This window comes from Schistocerca piceifrons, chromosome 3 (genome assembly GCF_021461385.2).
Source record: "Schistocerca piceifrons isolate TAMUIC-IGC-003096 chromosome 3, iqSchPice1.1, whole genome shotgun sequence".
Classification (NCBI taxonomy): Eukaryota; Metazoa; Arthropoda; class Insecta; order Orthoptera; family Acrididae; genus Schistocerca; species Schistocerca piceifrons.
Window position 1 is genome coordinate 34,821,735 of NC_060140.1, and position 13,801 is coordinate 34,835,535.

At 44.6% G+C, this 13,801-nt stretch overlaps 1 protein-coding gene across 1 annotated transcript in view; it reads right to left on the reverse strand.

Moving 5' to 3' along the window:
- The window catches only part of LOC124788373 (transient receptor potential-gamma protein-like), a 57,558-nt gene extending 52,925 nt beyond the window's left edge, over nt 1-4,633 (reverse strand). Inside the window, exons 1-2 of the mRNA XM_047255638.1 lie at nt 4,599-4,633; nt 3,992-4,253 (exon numbers count right to left, since the gene is read on the reverse strand). Coding sequence (XP_047111594.1) covers nt 3,992-4,253; nt 4,599-4,633 — 297 coding nt within the window. The remainder of the gene's footprint in view (nt 1-3,991; nt 4,254-4,598) is intronic.
- Between the last annotated feature and the right edge of the window lie 9,168 nt (nt 4,634-13,801).

A 13,801-nucleotide genomic window follows, 5' to 3' on the forward strand; every position in this document is an offset into this window, starting at 1 on the left:
TACAGCCTTGTCTTACACCCTCTTAATACGAGCACTTCGTTATTGATCGTCCACTCTTATAATTCCCTCTTGGTTGTTGTACATATTGTATATGACCTGTCTCTCCCTATAGCTTAGCCCTACATTTTGCAGAATCTCGAACAGCTTGCACCATTTTATATTGTCGAACGGTTTTTCCAGGTCGACAAATCCTATGAAAGTGTCCTGATTTTTCTTTAGCCTTGCTTCCATTATTAGCCGTAACGTCAGAATTGCCTCTCTCGTCCCTTTACTTTTCCTAAAGCCGAACTGATCGTCACCTAGCGCATTCTCAATTTTCTTTTCCATTCTTCTGTATATTATTCTTGTAAGTAGCTTCGATGCATGAGCTGTTAAGCTGATTGTGCGATAATTCTTGCACTTGTCAGCTCTTGCCGTCTTCGAAATTGTGTGGATGATGCTTTTCCGAAAGTCAGATGGTATGTCGCCAGACTCATGTATTCTACACACCAACGTGAATAGTCGTTTTGTTGCCACTTCCCCCAATGATTTTAGAAATTCTGATGGAAATCTATCCCTTCTGCCTTATTTGACCGTAAGTCCACCGAAGCTCTTTTAAATTCCGATTCTAATACTGGATCCCCTATCTCTTCTAAATCGACTCCCGTTTCCTCCTCTATCACATCAGACAAATCTTCACCCTCATAGAGGCTTTCAATGTACTCTTTCCATGTATCTGCTCTCTCCTCTGCATTTAACAGTGGAATTCCCGTTGCACTCTTAATGTTACCACCGTTGCTTTTAATGTCACCAAAGGTTGTTTTGACGTTCCTGTATGCTGAGTCTGTCCTTCCGACAATCATATCTCTTTCGGTGTCTTCACATTTTTCCTGCAGCCATTTCGTCTTAGCTTCCCTGCACTTCCTATTTATTTCATTCCTCAGCGACTTGTATTCCTGTATTCCTGATTTTCCCGGAACATGTTTGTACTTCCTCCTTTCATAAACCAACTGAAGTATTTCTTCTGTTACCCATGGTTTCTTCGCAGCTACCTTCTTTGTACCTATGTTTTCCTTCCGAACTTCTGTGATGGCCCTTTTTGAGAGATGTCCATTCCTCTTCAACTGTACTGCCCACTGCGCTATTCCTTATTGCTGTATCTATAGCGTTAGAGAACTTCAAACGTATCTCGTCATTCCTTAGTACTTCCGTATCCCACTTCTTTGCGTATTGATTCTTCCTGACTAATGTCTTGAACTTCAGCCTACTCTTCATCACTACTATATTGTGATCTGAGTCTATATCTGCTCCTGGGTACGCCTTACAATCCAGTATCTGATTTCGGATCTCTGTCTGACCATGATGTAATCTAATTGAAATCTTCCCTTATCTCCCGGCCATTTCCAAGTATACCTCCTCCTCTTGTGATTCTTGAGCAGGGTATTCGCTGTTACTAGCTGAAACTTGTTGCAGAACTCAATTAGTCTTTCTCCTCTTTCATTCCTTGTCCCAAGCCCATATTCTCCTGTAACCTTTTCTTCTACTCCTTCCCCTACAACTGCATTCCAGTCGCCCATGACTATTAGATTTTCGTCCCCCTTTGCATACTGCATTACCCTTTCAATATCTTCATACACTTTCTCTATCTGTTCATCTTCAGCTTGCGACGTCGGCATGTATACCTGAACTATCGTTGTCGGTGTTGGTCTGCTGTCGATTCTGATTAGAACAACCCGGTCACTGAACTGTTCACAGTAACACACCCTCTGCCCTACCTTCCTATTCATAACGAATCCTACACCTGTTATACCATTTTCTGCTGCTGTTGATATTACCCGATACTCATCTGATCAGAAATCCTTGTCTTCCTTCCACTTCACTTCACTGACCCCTACTATATCCAGATTGAGCCTTTGCATTTCCCTTATCAGATTTTCTAGTTTCCCTACCACGTTCAAGCTTCTGACATTCCACACCCCGACTCGTAGAACGTTTTCCTTTCGTTGATTATTCAATCTTTTTCTCATGGTAACCTCCCACTTGGCAGTCCCCTCCCGGAGATCCGAATGGGGGACTATTCCGGAATCTTTTGCCAATGGAGAGATCATCATGATACTTCTTCAATTACAGGCCACATGTCCTGTGGATACACGTTACGTGTCTTTAATGCAGTGGTTTCCTTTGCCTTCTGCATCCTCATGTCGTTGATCATTGCTGATTTTTCCGCCTTTAGGGGCGATTTCCCACCCCTAGGACAAGAGAGTGAGTGCCCTGAACCTCTATCTGCTTCTCCGCCGTCTTTGACAAGGCCGTTAGCAGAATGAGGCTATGAGGCTGACTTCTTATGCCGGAAGTCTTCGGCCGCCGATGCTGATTATTTATCAAAATTTAGACAGTGGGGGGGGATCGAACCCGGGACCGAAGACGTTTTGATTATGAATCGAAGACGCTACCCCTAGACCACGGGTCCAGAGTTATGGTGAGGCATTGGCGTCGGATGTTGTCTTTCAGCATCCCTAGCGATGTCGGTCGATCACGATACACTCGCGACTTCAGGTAACGCTAAAACCAGTAATCGCACGGACTGGGGCCTGGCGACCTAGGAGGCCAAGCATGACGAAATTGGCGGTTGAGCACACGATCATCACCAAACGACGCGCGCGAGAGATTTTCACGCGTCTAGCAATATGGGGTGCGGCGCCATCCTGCATAAACATCGTACGTTCAAGCAGATGTTTATCAGCCAGGCTGGGGATGATGCGATTCTGTAACATATCGGCGTACCTCTCACCCGTCACGGTAGCCGTTACAAAACCAGAATCACGCATTTTCTCGAAGAAAAAAGGCCCGCTAACGGTGTTTGTGGCAAATCCAACCCATACCGTCACTTTCTCGACGTGCAATGGAGTTTCCACGAGAGTTCTAGGATTTTCGATATCCCAAATTCTGCAGTTGTGGGCGTTGACAGACGCTCGGAGCGTGAAATGAGCTTCGTCGGTCCACAACACGTTACTCAACCAATCGTCATCTTCCGCCATCTTTTGAAATGCCCACACCGCAAATGCCCTCCGCTTCACTAAATGGCAAGGTAACAGTTCATGAGGCCGATGGATTTTGTACGGATAGCATCGGAGGGTACGCCTAAGTGCCAACCAAACAGTAGTGTATGGAATGCCGGTGCGACGTGCTACTGCACGAGCGCTGACTTCCCCATGCATAGACGAACCCACTACAGTCTCCATTTCTTCCTGAACTGTCTCAACAGCGTTACGCCTTGTGATCGGTCGGCCACTACGGGGTCTATCGTCTAAACAACCTGTGGCATCGAACTTCGAAATCATTCTCGCCACAGCTGCATTTGTCAACGGACCTTTACCCGTTCGAATCCCCTTCGTATGGCGGTAGGATCGTAACGCTGAACTAGCACATTCCCCATTGTGCTAATACAGCTTCACTAAAAGCGCCTTTTCAGGTAACGTCAACATGCCGCGACTGCTGGCGCATCTGATTCTCTCTCTCTCATTACAGCTCCTTTTATACACGATTGTCATGCGCAGTCACTGACGTTTTGCTGTCCAGCGCCATTTGTCGGACATTTTGTGAACTTTTTTTTGTTCTAATAAAAGCCCATGTCATTCCAAGCATGTGTGTCAGTTTTTACCTCTCTATCTACATTATTCCGTGGTGTAGTAAGTTTTCAAATTTATACTAACTTTTTGATCACCCTGTACATACGAGGGGACATGTGTGCAACTCTGTCTCTCTCTCTCTCTCTCTCTCTCTCTCTCCCTCTCTTTGCGTGTGTGTGTGTGGTCAGTGTCATGGCGAGCACGAACAGCCATGCAGCGTGAAGCAGCAGCCCAGCACTAAAGACAGAGAGCAGACAGGTGCGCTGCGGACAGTGAGAGGTGTGGGGCAGCAGGCGGGACGGTAGGACGGTAGGCGCCGGGCGAGGCGGCATACTAACAGGCGGCGGCTGCGGGTAGGGGGCGCTCACGCAGCGGCTACTGACGTGCGGCTCTCCGGGCCGGTGCAGCGTCTCCTCGTGGTCCAGCAGCACCTCCACCGCCTCCACGAACTCCTCCGAGATGGCGTGCAGCAGCGCGTCCTTCGTCTCCACCTTGTACTCGATCAGCAGCTCCACCATCTCCAGGTTCTCGTTGTCGATGGCCATGAGCAGCGCGCTGCGGCCCAGCGGGTCCACGCAGTTGATGTTGATGTAGCCCGTCTCCTGCGCCCGCTGCAGCATCCTGCGGACACACAGACGGCACTCGCTACGCGCGTCGACACAGAGCGATACAAAAACGACCGCGTGCCCTAGCGATGCCCTTAGTGACTTCTCCGAGTTTTGCTATTTTCGTAACTGCTTCAAACGTGTTTGTGATTACTAAAAGGTCGCATTACTTAAAAAAGACCTCGAGCATCCTTCCACTTTCTGTACTGTGCCAGCAGTGATACGAGGCATTGTCAGGAACACTCTATATATAGATCATATTCAGTCATGTCAGTATCAAAGTGTAACATTTGCCTTAATGACTCAGTGTCAACATGCAATGTTTCGTGTAGAGGGGAGAAGTATAGATACTAGCTATCTGGTACATTTTTCCAGACTCTGTTACCTATCAGTACCACGGTTGTGATACTGCAATCGCATTTTGCCAGAATTAAAAACATCGAAGATGGCGAGTGGCAGGAAATTCAAACACGTCAGTGGGAAGTTGAAAACAGGCCAGCAGCTGTGTGTATAAAGTGTTAGGAAATTTAGAAACTGGCGGAAAATCTAAAGATCAAAGATGGTGCACGGTGGGAAATTAAAAAAAAATGGTGGAAAGCTATAAAAATCAAAGATGACATTGTCAGGAAACATAAAAATTGAGGGGAAATTTAAGTAAATCCAAGATGATGGAAGCAGCGCAGTTTTGATTTCTGCCCCATTTCTCCCTCTCTCTTTCTCTCTGGCCATCACGGCAAAGTATTAAAATGAAGCATATAAATGGCACCGAGTTGCATTAAGTCAGTTGAAAGTCAGAGGCAAATACGAACTCGTATATATATCTAGCGTAATATTAAAGTGGTGTGTAACATTAAAATGACTCCAAGGTCAAAGAAATGCACTTCACATCAGAATTGGCGATCACGAAATAGACCAAGTTAAGGAATTGTGTTACCCAGGCAGCAAAAGAACACAAGATGGACGAAGCAAGGAGGCCATAAAAAGCAGAATAGCACTGGCAAAAACAGGATTACTGGCCAAGAAAAGTCTTCTAGTATCAGATATACGCCTTAATTTGACGAAGGACATCTTCAGTTGAGCACTGTGTGGTAGCAAAATATGGTCTGTGCGAAAACTGGGCAGAAGATAAACGATGCATCTGAGATGTGATGCTCAGCAGAATATTGTAAATTACCTGGGCTAATAAATTGAGGAATGAGGAGGCTCTCTGCAGAATCGGCGAAAAAAGGAATACCTGAGCAAGACTGGCAAGAAGAAGGGACAGAGTGGTAGGACACCTGTCGAAATATCAGGGAATAACTTCCACTGTACTAGAGGGCGCTGTACATGGCAAAAACTGTACATGAAGATAGAGACTGGAATACTTTCAGCAAATATATGAGTGTGTAGGTTGCGATCAGTACTCCAACCGAAAGATTGGCGGAGGAGAGTTATTCGTGGTGTACCTCATCAAATCAGTCAGAAGACTGATGACTGGAAAACAAGGGACAGAGAAAGAAAAAGCACTGTCAGATTGCCTTAGAGGTGTCCAACACCGCAATGTTGTAGCAGACTTGTAAATAACGGTGGGAAATCCAAGTAGGAGCGTTTCTATAGACAATTACGTATTCATACTCACATACACAGGGCACGGTTAAATTGTGCTAATATCCCACGATTGTGCTGCCACCACTGGGGTAGCACTGGAAGAAGAATGACATTTTTATTATGTACAAGCAAAATTGCAGCAGAGTTTCTTGTGTGGTGTTCTAAGCGTACAGTACCGCGACCGCCCTGCACACTGACAGGACACGGCAGGCAGACACACGGTGCGTGGACAAATATCTCTTCTCACCCTGGCCAGCTTGTCGGATGTTGATCAATGTGTGACATTGTGTCACGCAGAATTAGCAATATCAGTGTCACACCATGAACAAAAAGAAGGGTGTACTCTTCCCAGACGAATCTCACCTCCCTCAATTTCCAGGGTGGTTCTCGTCATAAACTCGTTTCGGCATAGGACGGGAGCCGAAATAATCGCAAGAATGTCGCGGACACAGAACGGTTTGGTAGTTGTAGGGGCAGCTGTGGCCTGGTCACAACTGCACAAGACCCCAAGCCGTCACTGATAATCGCAGGATGGATTTTTAACACCCAGATGAAGGTTGTGAGTTGTACGTGTTTTGACAAAAGAGAGTACGATTCAGTACTTTAAACATATAGACAGATCATCATTAAGAGAAAACGCATATGTTCTGTCATTTTCTGTGTTGCTGTGCAGTCAAAAAAATGGCTCTGAGCACTATGCGACTTAACTTCTGATGTCATTAGTCGCCTAGAACTTAGAACTAATTAAACCTAACTAACCTAAGAACATCACACACATCCATGCCCGAGGCAGGATTCGAACCTGCGACCGTAGCGATCGCTCGGCTCCAGACTGTAGCGCCGAGAACCGTTTGGCCACTCCGGCCGGCGCTGTGCAGTCATTCTGATGCCCGGAATCATAAGTTTTCCCTTTGTCAGAGTCGCATGATTTACCCATTGCATCACGTGTCAAAGCTAGAATGATTCTCCGCAGGTCTGTCTTCTGTTTATATACCGGAAACGTTCCTCTTTGTACGTGGTCTCCGTATTTTGGTACATCTGGTGAAGAACCCTCGTGGGTGTGACTAGAGACGCTGAACACTTAGTGTGATGCGGTGCACGAGGCAAATCACGCGACTTATTGTTCTCAGACTGTCTGGAGAATGCTTGTTGACGTACTTGGATAATTCCTAGGACTGCAGCCTCTTCTCGATCTGCGAGGCAGGATCAGATGTAGTCACTGCCTCCTTCTGTGCGACTACTCCGCGCCCTGAAGCCATCTGACTGCTTTCAAGTGACTCCCCGACCGCTGGATTGAACAACAAAGACGGCAGTCAGTCTGTATGGCTACATCTTATGAACCAGGAGGAAATAGCGATGTACCGTCGAAAGGTAAAATGGCAACACAACGAGCCAGCTACCCACGCTGCCCACACGGTAGAGGTAGCGTTGGTTAGTGCGCTTGGGAATTGTCCTGCTGGCGGGCACACTCCTACACTTCGTGTCGAGGTATAAGCGTGCAGTACTAGCAGTCTTGTCACCAGAAACTGTCTCGTAACTCTTCTACAGAATAATTTAATGACTGTCACACACTGATGACAACATCACACCAACACTTTCATTTTCAGCCAACTGTTTCTGATCTCAAACTGTAAAATTACTTGGGTGTGCACATCGCAGTCGCCTATGCGTATCATTGACGGCGCACTGCAAGCGTCTCCACAACCAAACTGACACACGTAAAGCACTCTCAGGTGAAATGTGTTGTATTTGTAACAACAGGATATAAACATTCTTTATGTAACAGGAAAACTGCCACCGTACCCTAAGAGCATTTACTCTCTTGCGCAGTGACATCACATTCTTGGTGACAGGTGCAACTTTTTTTTCCAGTGTAGGACTTTTGCTCCCTGACCACGGTTGTTCTTTGTCTGAGCACACTCGCGACAAGGTGTCGGTGGAAAATCACGCAGCTTCAGTTGAAGGATTTTTAACAAATGCTGTTCATTCGCCAAGTGGAAGGCAGAGTACTGCGGAACCTTCGAAGAGATGGAAGTAACGGCAAACTGAACGGCTCCCAGAACCCAGAAACCGCCGACGGAAGAGCTCGTTCGTCGGCTCTGCGTGACGCGACTGCAGCGAGGAGCAGTGAGACGTCCCGGGGTTGGCAGCACTGCGGCTCGCCACACACTGCACATAATTAGAGCTCTTCATTTGGCGACCATTACGGTAATTGGTTTTTAACGGCGGGGAGAGAGGACGCGATAGAGGGTGTAAACGGTGGCGCGGCTCTGCAAATCTGCTGCGCCTGTCCATTTTGCAAATGTGGATGGCGAGCGGGGAGGGATGGGTGGGTGGTTCTCTCTCTCTCTGGTCTCTGCAGCTGCGGGCGCCGACCCCTTCGCCCACTTCATCGTCTCGGTCGGCGAACAAAATTTATGACAGCCAGTTGCGAAACGATGAGTTGCAGGGTGCGGAAAAAAGATTCTTCAGTTTTTAATTAACAGCAACTCATGTGTTACCTAACTTTTACATACTTCCATGGAGGCACGTCGTTGCCCAGGCAGTGCTATTTTAGTACCCATGCAACTCCGGTCTCGTAAGCAGGATGCATTTATCAACAAAACTTTTTTTTTATTGATGATGATTCTTGCGCTGTAACTCCACCGACCGATGTGGTGCAGAGTTCACCACACTGCACTCGCATCCGGGAGGACGAGGGTTCAAAACCCTCATCCGGCCATCCACATTTTTATTTTTCGTGATTTTGCTAAATCGCCCAAAGAAAATGTTGGGATGGTTCCTCTGCAAGGGCGCGGCCGATTTCGGTCCCCGACCTCACCACAATCCGACTTGTGGTCTATCTCTAATGATGTTGACGGGACGTAGATCTTCTGCATCAATTTCACTAGAATCTTCCACTTTGGTCAAGGACGTGTTGCACTATTGCTGTTGGTGCAAGACTTAAGAGAAACCGGTCCTGCGCTAAACCTATAGTCAGCAGGTGGCCCATCGTCAGACGGAACAGCATAAAATTCTTGCTGAATGATAGTCATAGCCAGGCATTTCTGATATCGCATTCCTGTGATTTCAGCGTAAGGGGAACACTTGCACCGTTAGAACGTGTCCTCCGTTCAGTGAATGATGTCTGAAGATTACTCAAGACCGCAACATTTTCAGAATGAATGCATGAAATGATGACCAACGATTTGATTTTCATGCTGCAAATCTCGTCACTGTTTGTGTTTTTGTCTTGACACTCACGTCTTGTGCTGATTGATAAAGACCTGAGACCCCCACATAGACGTCCCTTTTAAGAGTGGCAGTGTGACGTGAACTTAGGAGGACGTGTCTGATCCGGCTATATTTGCAGACAGTCAAAATCTGACCAACAAATTTCCTTCGAAAGTAAACTCATAAGAGGGTTCCTGATCACATCCGAATATGGTTCTAGTCAGATGGGGCAAGAGCTCACACAGATAAGTCTGTCATGAATTCTTTGAGGTTTAAATCCCTTAGGTGCCAATTTTTTTGTCACTGCCCACACATTCGCAAGATCTCCACAAATGTGACCTTTTTCAGCAGATACCCTACATCGAGGAATTATGTGAACAATTCACCCTGTTTCTGCTGTGGTCTTCCCTTTAGAGACTGGTTAGATGCAGCTCTCCATGCTACTTTATCTTCTGCAAGCTCCGAATAACTAATAATTAAATATTGTAATATATGTAATATATATATGTTCTTCAGTTATTAGGAGAAAAAATTGACTTGTAAAAGACATTTTTTAAAAAATACACGAAACAGCAAGACTGAAATTGGTTTGAGCTTTTGTTTTGAATAGTGTGGTAGAACAGTGTACCTAAAGTAAAAATTGCACGTAAGTCAGTACTTCAGGTAAAAATCAGTATTCACTCCACCACGAATTCCACGGTTTTCAAAGTTTTTTTACATAGAGTTCACAATATACTAATTATTTGAGAAAAGTTTCATTTGAATGTCTATTACAGTTTTTGAGCTACGGAATTTCAAAATACTAGCGAAAACCACTGGCCACCACGTCTAGGTCCCCCTTATTAACAAGAGCGGAGGCGTGACAAGCAACACGCAGAGTTCTGCCACGTAGAGTACTGTCGCACATACGAACTTTATGCCCGTCAACAGATAGAGGAATACCACTGGAGCCGCAGTGCAGGGTAAACAGTTATTAAGCCGCGGGCTTGACAAGCGAAACAAAGCAGAACAGAAGGTGAAGCTTAAAGTTTCAACACGCCCCTCCTCTCGTACAGTAGGACCGTTCACGCACACCTGTATTGCAAGACGCAGTCACTAAGCTATAAATTTTTTATTTTAGAAATTTGAACTTGACTGATTTGAGCCCCCTAACAATCACACAGACTCCTCGTGTACCTGATGCAGCCTCCACTTCCCCTCGCATTTCGTTCCTGTAAAATCTTCGGACTCTCGAAAGCGATAGGTCACGGAATGGGATCTCAAGACTACGAGAGTCAAAACAGTCTCACAGAACGAAATACTCTAGTTCCATGTGAACCGACAATGTCTGTTATCGCTTTAGCGAGTCTCAGCAAGTCCAAACCAGCAACGAGAAGCTCTTCCCGATACTTGTACAATCTAAAACAATACCGCCACAACGAAATAACACTGTCTCGGGCTGCATCGCTGATAGGTTACCTTGCAGCGGAACTACCATTTTTCACAAAACTGTTCTCACCTGAATGAACCACAAATTATATCAGATTATGAAAATTGCAAATTTGCGAACGATCACTCGCGTTTGTATGCCGTAGAACGCAAGCGCACACATTCTCGCCCCCATAGTCCGGGATTGCCGTCACGAGTCTAGAGACACACGTAACTGTCCTAATTGTCTCAGTGTGCTCAACTGTTATTATACAGTCATTAAAGTAATAACATTAACTCTTCGGAAACGTTTGAGGAGGGGAAAAGTTATGTCTGATTTACAATATAAATGTTACCGATGAAATTACTTATATTTCTAAAACAGACTTTTATTTTCGGTGTTCCTCAATCGTTTACAAAATTCCGAGAAAATTTATAGATGAATTCTTGAATCGTGAAATTTGATTTCATTTGAGACAAGATACACAAGTTGCACGGACTTATACATCCATATTGCGACGGGAATGAAAACAATTGTATAAAGAAGTGTTCCGTAGATTTGATTCGGTTTGTGATTGATTACAACAAAACCTAGAAATTAGGTTGGAAAGTATCAAAGACCGGTACATTTCGTAAACTGACTTTGTAATGATGGTGTGTTATATCATTCTTTGGGTTGAAGCCAGCTTTGCTCAAGTGTGAGGAACGGAAGTCGTTCGATAGACTCTCAGGTCAGACTGTTTGGCTTCCAATGTGTTTTGTCCTGCACCGTCGATTTCTTAATCAGAAGAATATAAGAATGATAATAAATGAAAAGCACCAGTTTGCTTTTGTTCTACAATATTATTTTTATTGCTAACCGGTTTTCGGCTTACAAGGCCATCTTCAGGCATTTACTGAGTATTATCACCAAAGAAGTTAAATGTTAGCAGACAACACTGGAAGAGAAGTAAAACATCTAGAGTGAAGTAGAAACATACAGTGAGTAACATCTTTGCAATGAAATAGTAAAAACTGAACAGTACATAAATAACAATGGAGTTGACAGGAAAACATTTAGCACAATATAAGAATAACATGCCTACATAACGGTATCTATTGATAAACAAAACTATTGAAATAAGATAAACTTAGTACTAGGCAAGGCTGCATCAAGAGGTATGAAACATGGAGAGTGATACACAACCAATTAAAAAAGAAGAGACAGTTGTCAATGTAAATACAGACTACACGAAGAACTTAAGCTATATCAATACGATAAACAGAAATTAATAAATGCAGGAAAATTGAGGTGTTTGAGGGAACCTACAGTTTGAGAGTGTGGTGGTACTGGTATACAGCCACTGCTTTGATTATAAAGTTAATGTTAAAATGCAGTACCACCACACTCTCAAACTGTAGGTTCCCTCAAACACCTCAATTTTCCTGCATTTATTAATTTCTGTTTATCGTATTGATATAGCTTAAGTTCTTCGTGTATTCTGTATTTACATTGACAACTGTCTCTTCTTTTTTAATTGGTTGTGTATCACTCTCCATGTTTCATACCTCTTGATGCAGCCTTGCCTAGTACTAAGTTTATCTTATTTCAATAGTTTTGTTTATCAATAGATACCGTTATGTAGGCATGTTATTCTTATATTGTGCTAAATGTTTTCCTGTCAACTCCATTGTTATTTATGTACTGTTCAGTTTTTACTATTTCATTGCAAAGATGTTACTCACTTTATGTTTCTACTTCACTCTAGATGTTTTACTTCTCTTCCAGTGTTGTCTGCTAACATTTAACTTCTTTGGTGATAATACTCAGTAAATGCCTGAAGATGGCCTTGTAAGCCGAAAACCGGTTAGCAATAAAAATAATATTGTAGAACAAAAGCAAACTGGTGCTTTTCATTTATTATTATAATGTTGTTCTACCAAGAACCGACGGAAGATTCTGTTAATATAATATAAGAATGTGTGAAATTAGTACTTGTATAATTCTCACGACGTAAATCAGAATGTAACAAATAAGAAATACTGATACTAGGATGTTAAAAAAATTGCTCCCATGTTCGCTTCACAGTGTTTGGAATCTAGAATGTGAAGAGAGAGTTGTGTGGACTGTGATGTCCAGGTTGATGAAAATCTCGGGGCTGCTCAAAAAGACTAACAAAAGTTTCCTGGTAGGACAAATGCATGGGTTCTACGGCAACACATACAAAACGAAAGTAACACATAATACTGAATAGTAAAATACATCACTCAACTTTGCTAGCGTCGGTTAGAGCAATTGTCGAATACAGGTTTAGCCTATCTGTGCCACAGCAATTTTAGAATAGACGTTTAGCGTATCTGCCCTGTGCTGACTACTTTTTCATGTACACAAACTATATAATGTGCTCTGAACTAAAGGCGGGAGAAAATTAATCTTCTGTGTTGATGTAGTATTCGAAGGACAGTTCGAACGTGGCGGTACTAAGTCTCTAGGCAGGCTTTCTTTGTCCAAACCACATAATTCTATTCACTGTTCTGATTCTAATTAAGAATAACCACCGTCTATCGGCCACTGTATTCATTGAACGACTCGAAGGCTTGCAGACACGACGAACGGTCTGCAGGAACTTCCTAGCAAGACTTAAAAACTTGCAGTCACAACTTCCGCTCGTGCACGGTTACTTAGGCGGGCGTCTCTCTTCTTAGGAGTCCGCACCTTGTGGTCCAGTGGCTAGCGTTTCTGTCCCTGGATCACGGGGCCCCGGGTTCGATTCCCGGCCGAGCTGGGGATTTTCTCTGCCCGGGGACTGTGTGTTTGCGTTGTCCTCATCATTTCATCACCATCATCATCATTCGTGACAGTGGCTGGATCGGTTTGAGCAAGAAAAAGTTGACTGTGTAGAACTTGGTACTTGGTGCTGAGCGCGCACTTGAGTCCCCTCCCCCCCCCCCCCCCACACACACACCAGACGTCATCACCAGCTCTTCCCGGTGGCGCCGCCACCGGATCGTGTGCGACTCTCGCGGGCGGCGTGGGCGGTTTGCGCGAAGCGACGTTCCGGCTGCGGACGGACGTCCACAGCACGTGTGCTGCAGCTGCCGCATAACTCTTCTTGTGCGGCATCTCAGTGCACCACGGGTGCTAACACCAACTAGATCTACATCAAGATTTACGTCTTGTAATTTTTCCTCCTATCTACGTGATTATGTAGCTCTCAATTCGTTCGAGCAATCAATCATTCATGATAGGAAACACAGTCATAGCTCAGTCACTCAAAATGATTCAGAAATTTTACTTGTTAGAATGAAATCAGGCGGTGATTCTTCTTCTCTGCAGGCTCATGCTTTGCGGCAGTCTGCTAATCTGTACAAATAAAATGCCTCGTATTTTTTGGAGCGTTG